Source organism: Octopus bimaculoides, chromosome 13 (assembly GCF_001194135.2).
Source record: "Octopus bimaculoides isolate UCB-OBI-ISO-001 chromosome 13, ASM119413v2, whole genome shotgun sequence".
NCBI classification, from domain to species: domain Eukaryota; kingdom Metazoa; phylum Mollusca; class Cephalopoda; order Octopoda; family Octopodidae; genus Octopus; species Octopus bimaculoides.
Window position 1 is genome coordinate 56,287,844 of NC_068993.1, and position 12,572 is coordinate 56,300,415.

Here is a 12,572-nt window from a genome sequence, read left to right on the forward strand (position 1 = left end):
CCCACTTTCTCCTTCCTTCTTTTTTTCTCTCCTTTATTTTGCCTTTTTCATCTTCTTTTATGAATCTCACCAACTCCCATTTCTGCAAATGTGATATACATATATTTTACAAGAAACAAAATTTTAACAACACAAAATTACACAGAATTAATTTAAACAATTAAAATCACTGACACACAAAAAAAAAATCAAAGTAACATAAAAAAAAAAAAATGAAAAAAATACTCACCTAAACTCTCCTGTACAGTTTAACACAAACACTTTTATCAAGTAAATATATATACTGTACATTTCTAATCATATTATTCAGAAAATTATAAATTTTAAATTTTGACTCCTATTTTGCTTGTCTATTTTTATTATTTATCTTAAAATTACCCATCATTCTATTGCAGATGTTTATCTTTTTTTTGACAAGAATTTTGTGTGTTTGTAGTTGTTTAAAACCCATGGCAGTTTTGATTCATCAAACTGATGATGTTGATACCCGTGGGGGTGTGATACTTTGTAAAATTCGATTTTGATTTAGTGGAGCCATTTGATATATATAGATTAACCAAATAGATGCACATGTATGAACTGCTAATTTAACGGTAAATGCCACAATAATAATTATAGATAAAATTTCTTGATATATATATATATATATATCATCATAATCATCATCATCGTTTAACGTCCGCCTTCCATGCTAGCATGGGTTGGACGATTTGACTGAGGACTGGCAAACCAGAAAGCTGCACCAGGCTCCAATCTGATCTGGCAGAGTTTCTACAGCTGGATGCCCTTCCTAGTGCCAACCACTCCGAGAGTGTAGTGGGTGCTTTTACGTGCTACCGGCACGAGGACCAGTCAGGCGGTACTGTCAACGGCCACGCTCAAAATGGTGTTTTTTACGTGCCACCTGCACAGGAGGGTGTTTTTATGTGCCACCTGCACAGGAGCCAGTCCAGCAGCACTGGCAACGACCTCACTCGAATGTTTTTTCACATGCCACCGGCACAAGTGCCAGAAGATATATATATATACACAAAAAAGTAACAAGTTTACAAGGATTTTTTTTTCTTTAAATTTTATATGTAAAATATATTTAAACAAAAAAACAAGAACAGTAACAATAACATTTTTTCTTCTTCCATCCTTCTTCTCAAATTTCTTTCAGCAAATAAAATAAAAGTTTGTTCTGTATAGATATAAATCTTTCAAGTTAATAGGATCATTGATATCAGCAGAAGTTAACGTACCACAGACAACAACACACCAAAATACAGTCACTTCAGTTGCAGTTCATTTCGGATATATACCAAAATAACATATTTATATCCTTGAGGTTTAAAAGGGAGGTGGTAGTGGTGGGCCCTCATTTTGGCAAGAAATCGGTGTGTATGTGTGAGGAGGAGTTGTCACTTCAAATGAAATAAAAAGATGTGACACAAGGTATTTCATACAAGAAAGTTACCCAGTTTTTTTTGTTTTCTTTTTTTTTTATTTTGCTTTTCACTGGAAGAATAATTTAAATAAATTTTCGTTTCTTTGGTTAGAAGTAGAGTCGTGAGAGTGCGTGTGATTTCACACAGACTCTTGGGAGACCAACAAAAATCTCAAGAAAGCCCAAATTTGAGTGAAGGGTAAATATAAGTGTGAGCACATTTTTGTGTGTAGTTGTGTGTGTGTTTGAGCTGCCTTAAGGTTACGCATTCAAGATATCAGTAAAGATATGTGATGAAAGCTTGTTACTCGAGTGAGAGTGAAGTTTAACTGTCTCTCTAAGCTGTGCGATGCTCACACTTCTTGGGATAACAATGAGCAAAGAGACACGAGGAAACCTTGACACTTGAGTGAGAGTGAAACCTATCTGTGTTGTTAGCTGTATGATACACACTCTCACTAGGAATGAAAGACCTGAGAAAAGTCACATGCTTAAATAAGAGTGAAGCTTAACTATCTGCTTGCACTTACACTCAAAAAGATAACAGAGATAACATTTAACATGAGGTAAGCATGACATTTGAGTGGGAGTAAACGTCTGTATATATATGTTTAATAGTCACACTCTTGGGAAGTTAGTGAGTAAAAGGAAACACTTGAGTGTGAGGAGTCATTTGTGTCCAGAGGTTTAACAATGATGGTGACATTCTCATGATATATGTGAAGCAGGAGTTGTGGGTGATGGGGACATCTGAGGAAAGGACGAGGTTACACTGGGGTTCTGCTGGATAAGTTCTCTGTGGCAGGAATAGCTGTGGGGGCTGATTTGAATTGGAATATGGTGTATCAGTGTTGGGTCCATCACTTGGAACACAAGCTGTAAAGTAAAGAAAAATAATTGATTTATTAATTAATAAACAATAATTAATTGTGGCAAAACATTTTCTTTAGCCTGATATAAAATCAACCCTAACCATAACGAGAACTACAGTTAAAGAAGGGTCTCAAGACAAATATAAATGTTGAGGGCTTATTATCAAACCCTAGGTCTACATTACTCCTTAGGGGTCATAAGGCCAGTTTTCTGGTTTCTCTGGTGTATATATTCCTTCCTGGAAAGGGATGCCAGTCTGTCATAGGATTACTCGTTTTTACCAGCTGAGTGGACTGGTGCGATGTGAAATGAAGTGTTTTGCTCAAGAACACAATGAATCACCCAGTCTAGGAATTGAAACAACAATCTTATGCTCATGAGTCCCAAACCCTAACCACTGGGCCATGTGTCTCCATGAGCTGAACTATGATAAACAGCAATCTATCCATAAGGTAGCACATCTGGCACTTTACTAATTCTGCTGCTCATTACTCTAATGTTAATATTAATCATTGTTCCCCAAAGTTTGGAATGATGTTACCATGGTTATAGAAATCTCTGTTACTGGACACAACAATGATTACCTTTTAATGATGATAATAGAAAGGTTTCAAATTTTTGCACAAGGCAGTAATTTTAAGGGGAGGGGTTAGTTAATTACATCAACTCTAGTACTCAACAGATACTTATTTTATCAACCCCAAGAGGATGCAAAGTAAAGTTGGCCTTGGTAAGATTTGAACTCAGAATGTAAAGAGTCGGAAGAAATGCCTGTTTTGGCCAACACATTTAACAATTCAGCCACATTCGTGTCTTGTTTCTTTTAATAATAATGGTTTCACATTTTGGCACAAAGCCAGCAATTTTGGCGGGGAAGGGGGCAAGTCAATTACATCGACCCAGTGTTCAACCGGTACTTATTTAATCAACCCAGAAAGGATGAAAGGCAAGATCGACCCCAGCAGACACCTTTTAATAATAATGAAAGCAAATAATTTGTTAAACAGGTGTGAAGTCATTGGTTAATAAAATAAGATTTTTTCCAAATAATACATTATTTACACAATTCTTGATTTTTTTATTGCCCACAAGGGGCTAAACGAAGAAGAAACAACAAAGAACATTACACATGGGGCCAAAATCGAGTGAAAATGAATAAGTAAAATGAACAAATAAAAGGATGGAACTGTTCCAACATCTAGGATGGTACTTGGTGACAGGAAGAACATTCGATTGCAGAAAATCTGCATCAATAAATTTTGTCTGCCAGTACCGTGTGACTGGCACTCGTGCCGGTGGCATGTAAAAGCTCCCACTACACTCGGAGTGGTTGGCGTTAGGAAGGGCATCCAGCTGTAGAAACCATGCCAAATCAGCTTGGAGCCTGGTGCAGCCTTCTGGTTTGCTAGTCCTCAGTCAAATCGTCCAACCCATGCTAGCATGGAAAGCGGACGTTAAATGATGATGATGAACAATAAAAGAGTGATTATGAAGATGATGATTTCTGACACTACACCATTGTATTATAATGTTCAATATACTCTGTTTTACTACTTCTGGTACATCACATGCATGCACACGTGTACATCCATGCCCAAAGAATGGAGACCCTTACCTCAATGTAGGGATAAAAAGCTGACTGGTCTGTGATTTTGAAATAAGATTCTGTATCAAACAGCAACTTATACACTGTTGTCTTAACGATTTTTTGTCCAGCAAGGAATGCAACATGGCCATCAATGCTACTGGCACTGGAATTAAAGAAATACAAACATGTCAAAAAAACAATGAGAACAACCCAATCACTAACACACTGATCCTTTCTTCTAAAACATGATAAGCCATGTGGTTTCTCAACAAGAAATCTGTTTTGCTTTGGCCCTCTTCTTTCATACTTCAATCCAGCACTGGATTAATCATTAAGCAAAATGATCATGTGCTTAATGAATCAAGGAAAGGAGGGTACCACAGAAATGATAAATGGTTTATGGCACAAAAGAAATCACTTCAAACTTGCTAAAACAAGTATTCCAAGTGGTTTATATGATTGGAAATATAATTTCGAAGTGTTCATGGTGTCATAGAGAGGAGTAGATCAAACCAGTATGAACCAATCAAGACTCAAACTGTACAAAATGATGAGTATTTTTCTTACTTAGAATGTTCAACTCCTTTTGTTTTTTTGTTTTTTTTTTCAGAAACTGCACTTTAGTGTTAAACAAGTTTCTTACCTTTTCTGAAGCAGTTTCCAAGATCGCTTCTCAATCTGAATAAATAATAAGACAGGTACCCCAGTTGCAGGCAGACCTTTGGAAATATCAAATACATGGCTAGAAATTGGAGAAGTTACTTCCTGCAAAATAATGTCGTTATGGAAAGGAATTAATGAGAATTGTAATGGGAGAAAAAAACAGAAAGGGAAATACATGAAGAACTGAGAGGGAAATTAACAAAAAGAGAGAGAGAGCAGAAAAACAAAGGGAGGGAGTGAAAACTGAAGTCTAAAGGATATATTTCTTTTACATCATTTTCCCCAATCTTTTTATCCAATCTAAATTGGTTACAACAGGTATTTTTATAACCATTCTTCGCTGGGATAATTGGATACTACAACCTAAAACACATTCAACCATGAAATAGCAGTTGAGCCTGTTTTGGTTTTGTTTGCCAAACCAGGGGAAACAGTTATCTACCTTGCTCAATGATATAACACAAGCTGTCATAAATTTCATATATCATCGTCGCCTGTTGCTATAGTAGGTGTTCAAGGTGTCACGTAGTGGGGGGGTCAATCTGAAATTGTGTGGGTGGGAAGTGAACTTCTTAACCACACAGATATGCCAAAGTGGTTAGTGTTAGGAAAGGCATCCAACCATAGAAACCACGCCAAAGCAAATAGCAGAGCTTGGCGTCGTCTTCTGACTTCCCAGTTCCTGTCAAACCATCTGAGCCATGCAGGCATGCTAAATAGATGTTAAATGATGATAATATATACATACATACATAAATATATATATATATTATGTATATAATATAGTAATAACCCTAGCTGGAATTTATAAATATTTTAGATATTTCAAAATATTTATAAATTCCAGCCAAGGATTATTATTATTATTATTGTTATTATTACTATATTCATCCTACATTATATCACCACAGATTGGTGCGACCCAAAAAAACTGGTATTTCCAGTTGGCATCATTAGGTTTTGGCTGGCATAATGGAATAGCGTATTCAAAATGTTTCCCCGTAAATGAACTTAAAGGATATGTATGTATGAATGTATATATGTATGTGTGTGTGTACTCTATGTGTGTATGTATGTGTTATAAAACAAAGAACTGTGTGCGATCGGCAGTCCAGTGTTGGTAGCAGTTCACTGTGAGCCTCTGATATTGAGTGTTGAGTCTTGTGTAATAGTAATAGTAGTGTGTCGTGTAAACACTTTCTTCCCCCTGCTTCATAAAAAGCACCATTTGATGGCGTGGTCATTGCCACTGCCATCAGAGTGGTCCTGTGCTGGTGGCACGTAAACGGCACCATTTCAGTGTGGTCAATGCCAGTGGCCTCATGCTGGTCGCACCTAAAAAGTATTTACTACACTCTTGGAGTGGTTGGTGTTAGGAAGGGCATCTAACCGTAGAAACCTTACCAGATCACACTGGAACCTGATGCAGCCTCCTGGCTTGCCAGTCCTCAGCCAAACTGACCAACCCATGCCAGCATGGAATGCGGACATTAAACAATGATGATGATGATGATAGTGATGACAACCAGGTCTATCACAGATCTGCTGATGAGCAAAGAAAAGCAAAGCGGAAGAGAACTAGAAGCACAAAAATGTTAATATACCATATCTCGTGTCCCTCGTTTCTTTTTCTTTGTGTGGCCATCGTTACAGTTGATGATGTTGTTGTTATTATTATTGATATTGTAATTATTATCATTATTATTATGAATGTTGTTGTTGTTGTGGTTAACCATGTTGCTGGTGTTGTGATGAAGCGGAGGGTTGAGTTCCTTTTTGCGTTTGGCTTTCAGGTTGTTAATGTCCCTCGTCGTCAGCTGTTTGCCAGTCACATTACAGATATACTCTCGGATGTTCTTAGTCTTCATTCCAATGTCTATTAGCCGATATGTCTCCGCGAGGACATGGGGTGACAGAGACTGCCTGCGGTTCTCAGGGTACATGTGACCCAGCATCTGATGTGAATGGTTTAAATTGATGGATCGTATCACCATCCTCTGTTTCTCTCGGTCAACTGATGCAGCAATTAGAGCAGGACATCCAGTTTTATATGTTCTGAAATTCAAAAGGGAAAACAGGTTGTTATTATTATTATTATCAAGGCAGTGAGCTGGCAGAATTGTTATAATGCTGGGTGAAATGGTTAGTGGTATTTCACCCATAGACACATTCTGGGTTCAAATTCTGCTGCGGCTGACTTTGCCTTTCATCTTACATAATAAATTAAGTACCAGTGAAACACTGGGGTCAATGTAATCAACTCGTCCCCTCCCCCAAAATTTCAGGCATTGTGCTTTTAGCAGAAAGGATTATTATGGCAGCTGACTGGACTGGAGCAACATGAAATGAAGTGTTTTGCTCAAGAACACGAGTCGCCGGGTCCAGGAATCGAAACCACAATCTTACGATCATAATGCTGAAATCCTAACCACTAAGCCACACACCTCTTGTTCGACCCATATAAGCAGAGAAAAGGTGTTAAAACGATAACGATTTATATTACATTCGCATGTGGAGTGCGATGCAGTGGTTGACAGAGGAAATCTCTTTTACGGTTTATTGTCTGAACTACTTTTGTAACTCGAGAAGTTTTCACTACGATTGTAGCGGTTGAGAGGGAGTCGAATATGGTTCATATGCTGAGGTGGCGTTTTCTTAACAGAATAACACAAACTCCAGATTGGAGACATGCAGTAACAATTAAGGTCAGATGGAAACTCTATATATGATAATTGGTTACAAGTTTTGGTTCAAGTCCAGCAGTTTCGGGGAGGGGGGGGGGCTAAGTTGGTTACATCGACCCCAGTACGCAACTGGTATTTATTTTATCGACCTCGAAAGGATAAAAGGCAAACTCGACTTCGACGGAATTTTAACTCAGAACGTCCAGACGGACGAAATGCTGCTAAGCATTTTGTCCGGCGTGCTGACGATTCTGCCAGCTCGCCACCTTGTTTGTATATGATAATTAAGATCCTTTTTTTTTTTTTAACATTAAGCACAAACTGAAGGCAAGTATGGTAACAGATGAGGTTTAGTGAAACGAGAGTTCATATAATTCGTGGCCTTTCCTAACACAAAACCCAGGCTAAACATTAATCATGACGAAATTTAATGAAAGTTTATCAAATATGCCGATCTTTCCAAACACTAACACTAGAATGAAGAGAATGGTGGTACCGCAATGTGAAGCAAATCAAGCCAGATTCAACATCCCTAGAATCAAACACATCTAGAACCATTCCGTCGCTCAAATTATTTAGATATAGTTTGTACAGAACTACGTTATCATACGTGTCCTTTTTTTTTTTTTTAATAATTCCATTTTACCAACGTTTGTACTTACTATTTGATAACACAGGTAATAATTAGTTTCTTTCAATCTACTGTTTCACTTCTATATGAATGGTAGCTATCTGTCTAAATACCTGTGTATCTATGTACTAATCATTAATAATATCCGCCAGTCTTTCCATACATATAGCAACATGTCTAAATGATAATAAATTTATCTGCCTATCTACATAACTATAGATTACACATACACACACAACAACACATAACTATCTACAACATTTGAAACGTATTCGTAGAAAATTTCAGCAAAGAAATATCCATTTTTCAGAAAATTATTAGAAAACAGTGTTGGGTGTGAAGAACACACGTCTGTAATCACACACACACAGAGTATTAAGAATAAAATCTTATATCGACACCCATGCTTCGTTTTAAGGATATAAAAAGTTAACAACGAGTGATTAACAACAGGTGGGAAAGAGAAAGAGAAAGAGAGACAACAACAGACAGGTATAGATTGATCGAGAAGAAGAAAACACCACATGAGATATCTCGCACTAAAAAGAAAAAAAAATCGTGTGTTGCAACCACATGGTTCCAGGTTCGATCCCACTGCATGGTATTTTAGGCAAGTGTATTCTGATACAGCCTTGGGTTCACCAACACCATCGAATGAAATTTGCTGAACGGAAACTGCGTCGGAACCCATCGGAGGAACCGTTCTTGTTTTGTGTGGAAGTGTGTGTGCGTGTGTGTTTATGTTTACGCTAGTCTAAAACCGGTGTTGCTTATGTTGTGTCCTTTTATGTTCCGTAACTTAGCAATTCAACAATAGAGATTGATAGATGAAGTACAGTGGTCAATATGATAATGAAACCAGTAAAAGAAAAAGAATATAAAGAAATGGACGAAATACTTTTGGTTGGGTCGTATACCAGGTAAGGTCCGCCGTCTTGAATAACCAAATTGTTTACAAACATATTTGACATATTTGTATTTGAACTTCTCGTCTAAAGGTTCAACTTTGACACATCGGGATCGGTTAGCTTTGGCAATTGTTTGACAGTCATGGATGGTGAACACAGCATTTGTTAGCTTACAGACAGCTGCTATGGCAGAAGACAGGGCAGAAAAGTCTTCGAACTCATCACCAGCATTGAGTAAATCCCGACAAGCTTCGTTTGCCCCAATCTCAATCAGAGCTTTGCTCACAAGTAAATCCTCGCTAAATTTGTCCGAGCTCTGCTCGTGCTGATGTTGTGGTTGATGGTGGTATTGTTGTTGTTGATGATGATGTTGGTATTGTTGCTGTTGTTGTTGTTGTTCGAGTGTGGTTGTAGTGAGGACAGTGCCCGCCAGAACGTCAGCGGCCGAGGTGGATGACAGTTGCTGTTGAGGTATGACCACCAGTTCGGTGACCGATGTTGGAGTTGCAGTTGATTGTTCGGTGGTGAGAAGGCTTACACTCTCTGTCGTTGCCATCTTTGCATGGACAGGGTCCAAGAAGAGCCCTGGTCAAGGTAATGCTTCCACTGAAGGTGTAAATAAGTGGCCTGGCCGTGAAACTGCTCCAATGATCAACCGGTGTGGAACAGGAATGAAGAGGTCCTCTTAAAGACATTAGAGAGAGAAAACAAGAGTTATCCCACATTTACTTCCGGTCAGTTCACAGCACAACGTAACCGGGTCATTTCATCTTAGTTGTTTGTTTTCTCCTTTTCTTCGTTAATTATTTAATTATTTTATTCTTTGCTTGCAAGTTTTTGTAAATTACTTTTCTTTTTGCTTCTAAATTGATTTGTTTAAGAATTTTGTTTGTAAATTTTATTTAATCATTGTGTGTGTATTATGTTTAAGTGGAGGCGCAATGGTCCAGTGGTTAGGGCAGCGGACTCGCGGTTTCGGTTCCCAGACCGGGTGTTGTGAGTGTCTATTGAGTGAAAACACCTAATGATCCACGAGGCTCCTGCTGTACTCTTTCACCACAACTTTCTTTCACTCTTACTTCCTGTTTCTGTTGTGCCTGTATTTCAAAGGGTCTTCATTTGGTCACGTTCCATGAGAGTGTCTTGCTCAGACCATGAACATTTCAGCCGACCCTCATAATAATAAGAATTATTATCATACCTGCATTTGTTTTAATGTTAACATTGAAAAGAATCCACATTTTTCATTAAAAAAAAATTTGGACCTGGGTTTGCACCCCCTCCTAAGCGAATTTTGTTGCTGGGCTATCGCACACACGTGCAACCTTTTTCAAGAAGCAGGCTGCATGAGACATGCCTCATCAAGCGAGCCGCACTACTGTAGAAGATTAAAGGCAATTTTTTGTTAGGCGTGCCATTCTGAAAGTACAGCAGGTTGCAGTCAGCCTATAGATGTTTGTACATTACACAGGTAACGTCTGACACAGACAACTAAGTAAACAGTGACGTCATAACCACGTGCTCTGCACTATATGGTGGGAAAACAACATTGACCTACACGTTTATCTTTGAAGAAAAGAAAACCGTAAACATTTTATGCAGCATAACAAGTTAAAGGAAAATTACGTACGATATAATCGGAATCTACATCATTTGAAAAGTATTTACAGAAAATTTTATTCAAAAATATCCCTTTTACTGGCTTTTAGGGGAGCACCTTGTGTAGGTATACCTGAATATACACATACATACAATTGTCTATCCGTGAGCGTGTGTAGAGCGAAAAAATAATTTAGCGGCGTAGAATCTACAATATTTTTGTTTTCCTTTTCGTTGTACTTAGATAACTTCCGAAACTCTTCTAGCTTCAGCATGTTTTATCCTTCCAACTTCAGCATGTTTATTCCGAAACTCTATCCAACTTCATCATGTTTGTTTCCCCACCTCATTTCCTTTTAATACTGCTTCCTTTGTCGTATAAGAAAATACGATGCCGAGACGAAGCTGAAAATGTTTATATACTACTCTTATATACAATACTTAAACACACACACACATTGCGAAACCGTGTCGCTCAACGCATGTAAAAGATTACCCCTTGTTTCTCCGAATCCGAAATATCACTCATCTTACATTTGTGTGTTCGTTCAAACAACACACTTGTCATATAATATGCACTTTCTCATTTGTTGTTTTGTCTCAGATTAACCATTATGGACCGTTAAATGTTTTTAACGAGTCCTTTTCTAGTCTGTAGTGCTCTTTCAGAGAAATTTGGCTGCGGTTTTTGGCAGGTCAAGAAACCGCGTACAACAGGCATAAAACAGCACCAGGCTGGTCGCACTACTGAATAAATTGAAAGCAATTTGCCGTTAGGTGTAGCATTCCGAAAATGCCGTGGACTTCCTGAATGGCACATCTAACGATGTTGAAACTTCTTACAAAATACAGGCATCGATATGGGGTTAAGAAGCTCGCTTTGCAATCACTTGGTTTCAGGTTCAGTCCTATCGCGCGACACTTTAGGCAAGGGTCTTCTGCTAAAGTTCTGGGCCCCATCACCGCTTGACATCCGTGTTGGTTTGTTTATCGACAAAAGTGACCGATAGAATCAGTATCAGACTTAAAAGTAAGGGGCTACTTTTTCGAATCCCCGCTCCTATAACTTTTGAACCAGTAATAAAAATAAAAATAAAAATTCAGATTCATGTTTTCGATATCGGAGAGTTCGCTGCCTTTCAGTTTCCGTCTACCAAATCCATTCAAAATGCTTTGGTCGGCCCGAGGCTTTAGTAGAAGACACTTGCCCAAAGTGCCACGCAGTGGGACTGAATCCGGAACCATGTGGTCAGTAAGCAAGCTACTTTATTTCATAAATATTTGCCATAAAGGCATTACAAAGAGTGGACGAACAAGGACAGACAAACATAAAAAGGGTGAAGTAGCTGTATCGATTAAATATTTACAATTTTAAATATACAATAATAATTTGATTATATTTACAATGTTCGATTAAAGCATTGTTCATTACAGATGCAAGCTACTTATAGCACAGCCACTTCTACGCTTATATAAACACAATTTAAGTTCATTATTCAATTATGAACTTTATTGATGTCAATTGCTTGACTCAACAGCAACAGTTGATGTTTGTTGCACGTGTAAACCGAAATATGAAATTGACAAAGGAAAGTTTGAGATGGAGATGTAGAAGGCCGTGTAGAAAGTAGACAAGTTTGAGAGGCGACACATTCTTTGTCAATAGTAACCTGGATGTAAGGGAAATTTAGCATATACTCTTTTACTTGTTTCAGTCATTTGACTGCGGCCATGCTGGAGCACCGCCTTTTAGTCAAGCAAATCGACCCCAGGACTTATTCTTTGTAAGCCTAGTACTTATTCTATCGGTCTCTTTTGCCGAACCGCTAAGTTACGGGGACGTAAACACACCAGCATCGGTTGTCAAGCAATGGTGGGGGGACAAACACAGACACACAAACACACACACATATATATATATACACATATACGACGGGCTTCTTTCAGTTTCCGTCTACCAAATCCACTCACAAGGCTTTGGTCGGCCTGAGGCTATAGTAGAAGACACTTGCCAAAGGTACCACGCACTGGGACTGAACCCGGAACGATGTGGTTGGTAAGCAAACTACTTACCACACAGCCACTCCCTCCGTGACATGTGCGCAGTTGTTCCACTTTTTTCCAGAAAAAATGTTTTTAAAAGTTTTTAGAGGTTTAAAGTTTGATAGTTTTCACGCAACCAGGAAACAGGATTTGG

The 12,572-nt window shown here is 38.3% G+C and overlaps 2 protein-coding genes across 8 annotated transcripts in view; one reads left to right on the forward strand and one right to left on the reverse strand.

Moving 5' to 3' along the window:
* Positions 1 to 1,045: 1,045 nt before the first annotated feature.
* Positions 1,046 to 9,578, reverse strand: LOC106876026 (putative protein DDB_G0292252). Its single transcript, XM_014924404.2, has 5 exons — positions 8,767 to 9,578; positions 6,158 to 6,608; positions 4,534 to 4,655; positions 3,918 to 4,053; positions 1,046 to 2,305 (listed from the first exon to the last, which is right to left on the reverse strand). Exons 1-5 carry the CDS (start codon positions 9,330 to 9,332, stop codon positions 2,138 to 2,140), a joined length of 1,443 nt encoding a protein of 480 aa, XP_014779890.1. The 5' UTR covers positions 9,333 to 9,578; the 3' UTR covers positions 1,046 to 2,137.
* Positions 9,579 to 9,726: 148 nt separating this feature from the next.
* LOC106876033 (polyadenylate-binding protein 4-like) overlaps positions 9,727 to 12,572 on the forward strand; it is a 12,287-nt gene continuing 9,441 nt past the window's right edge. Inside the window, exon 1 of one of the 7 annotated variants that reach the window (XM_014924416.2) lies at positions 9,727 to 10,498. In XM_014924416.2, coding sequence (XP_014779902.1) covers positions 10,373 to 10,498 — 126 coding nt within the window. In that variant the 5' untranslated portion in view covers positions 9,727 to 10,372. Of the gene's footprint in view, positions 10,503 to 10,529; positions 11,406 to 11,488; positions 11,628 to 12,572 lie in introns of those variants that run through there. The other 6 variants (XM_014924460.2, XM_014924452.2, XM_052972510.1 and 3 more) reach the window with 6 other exon arrangements.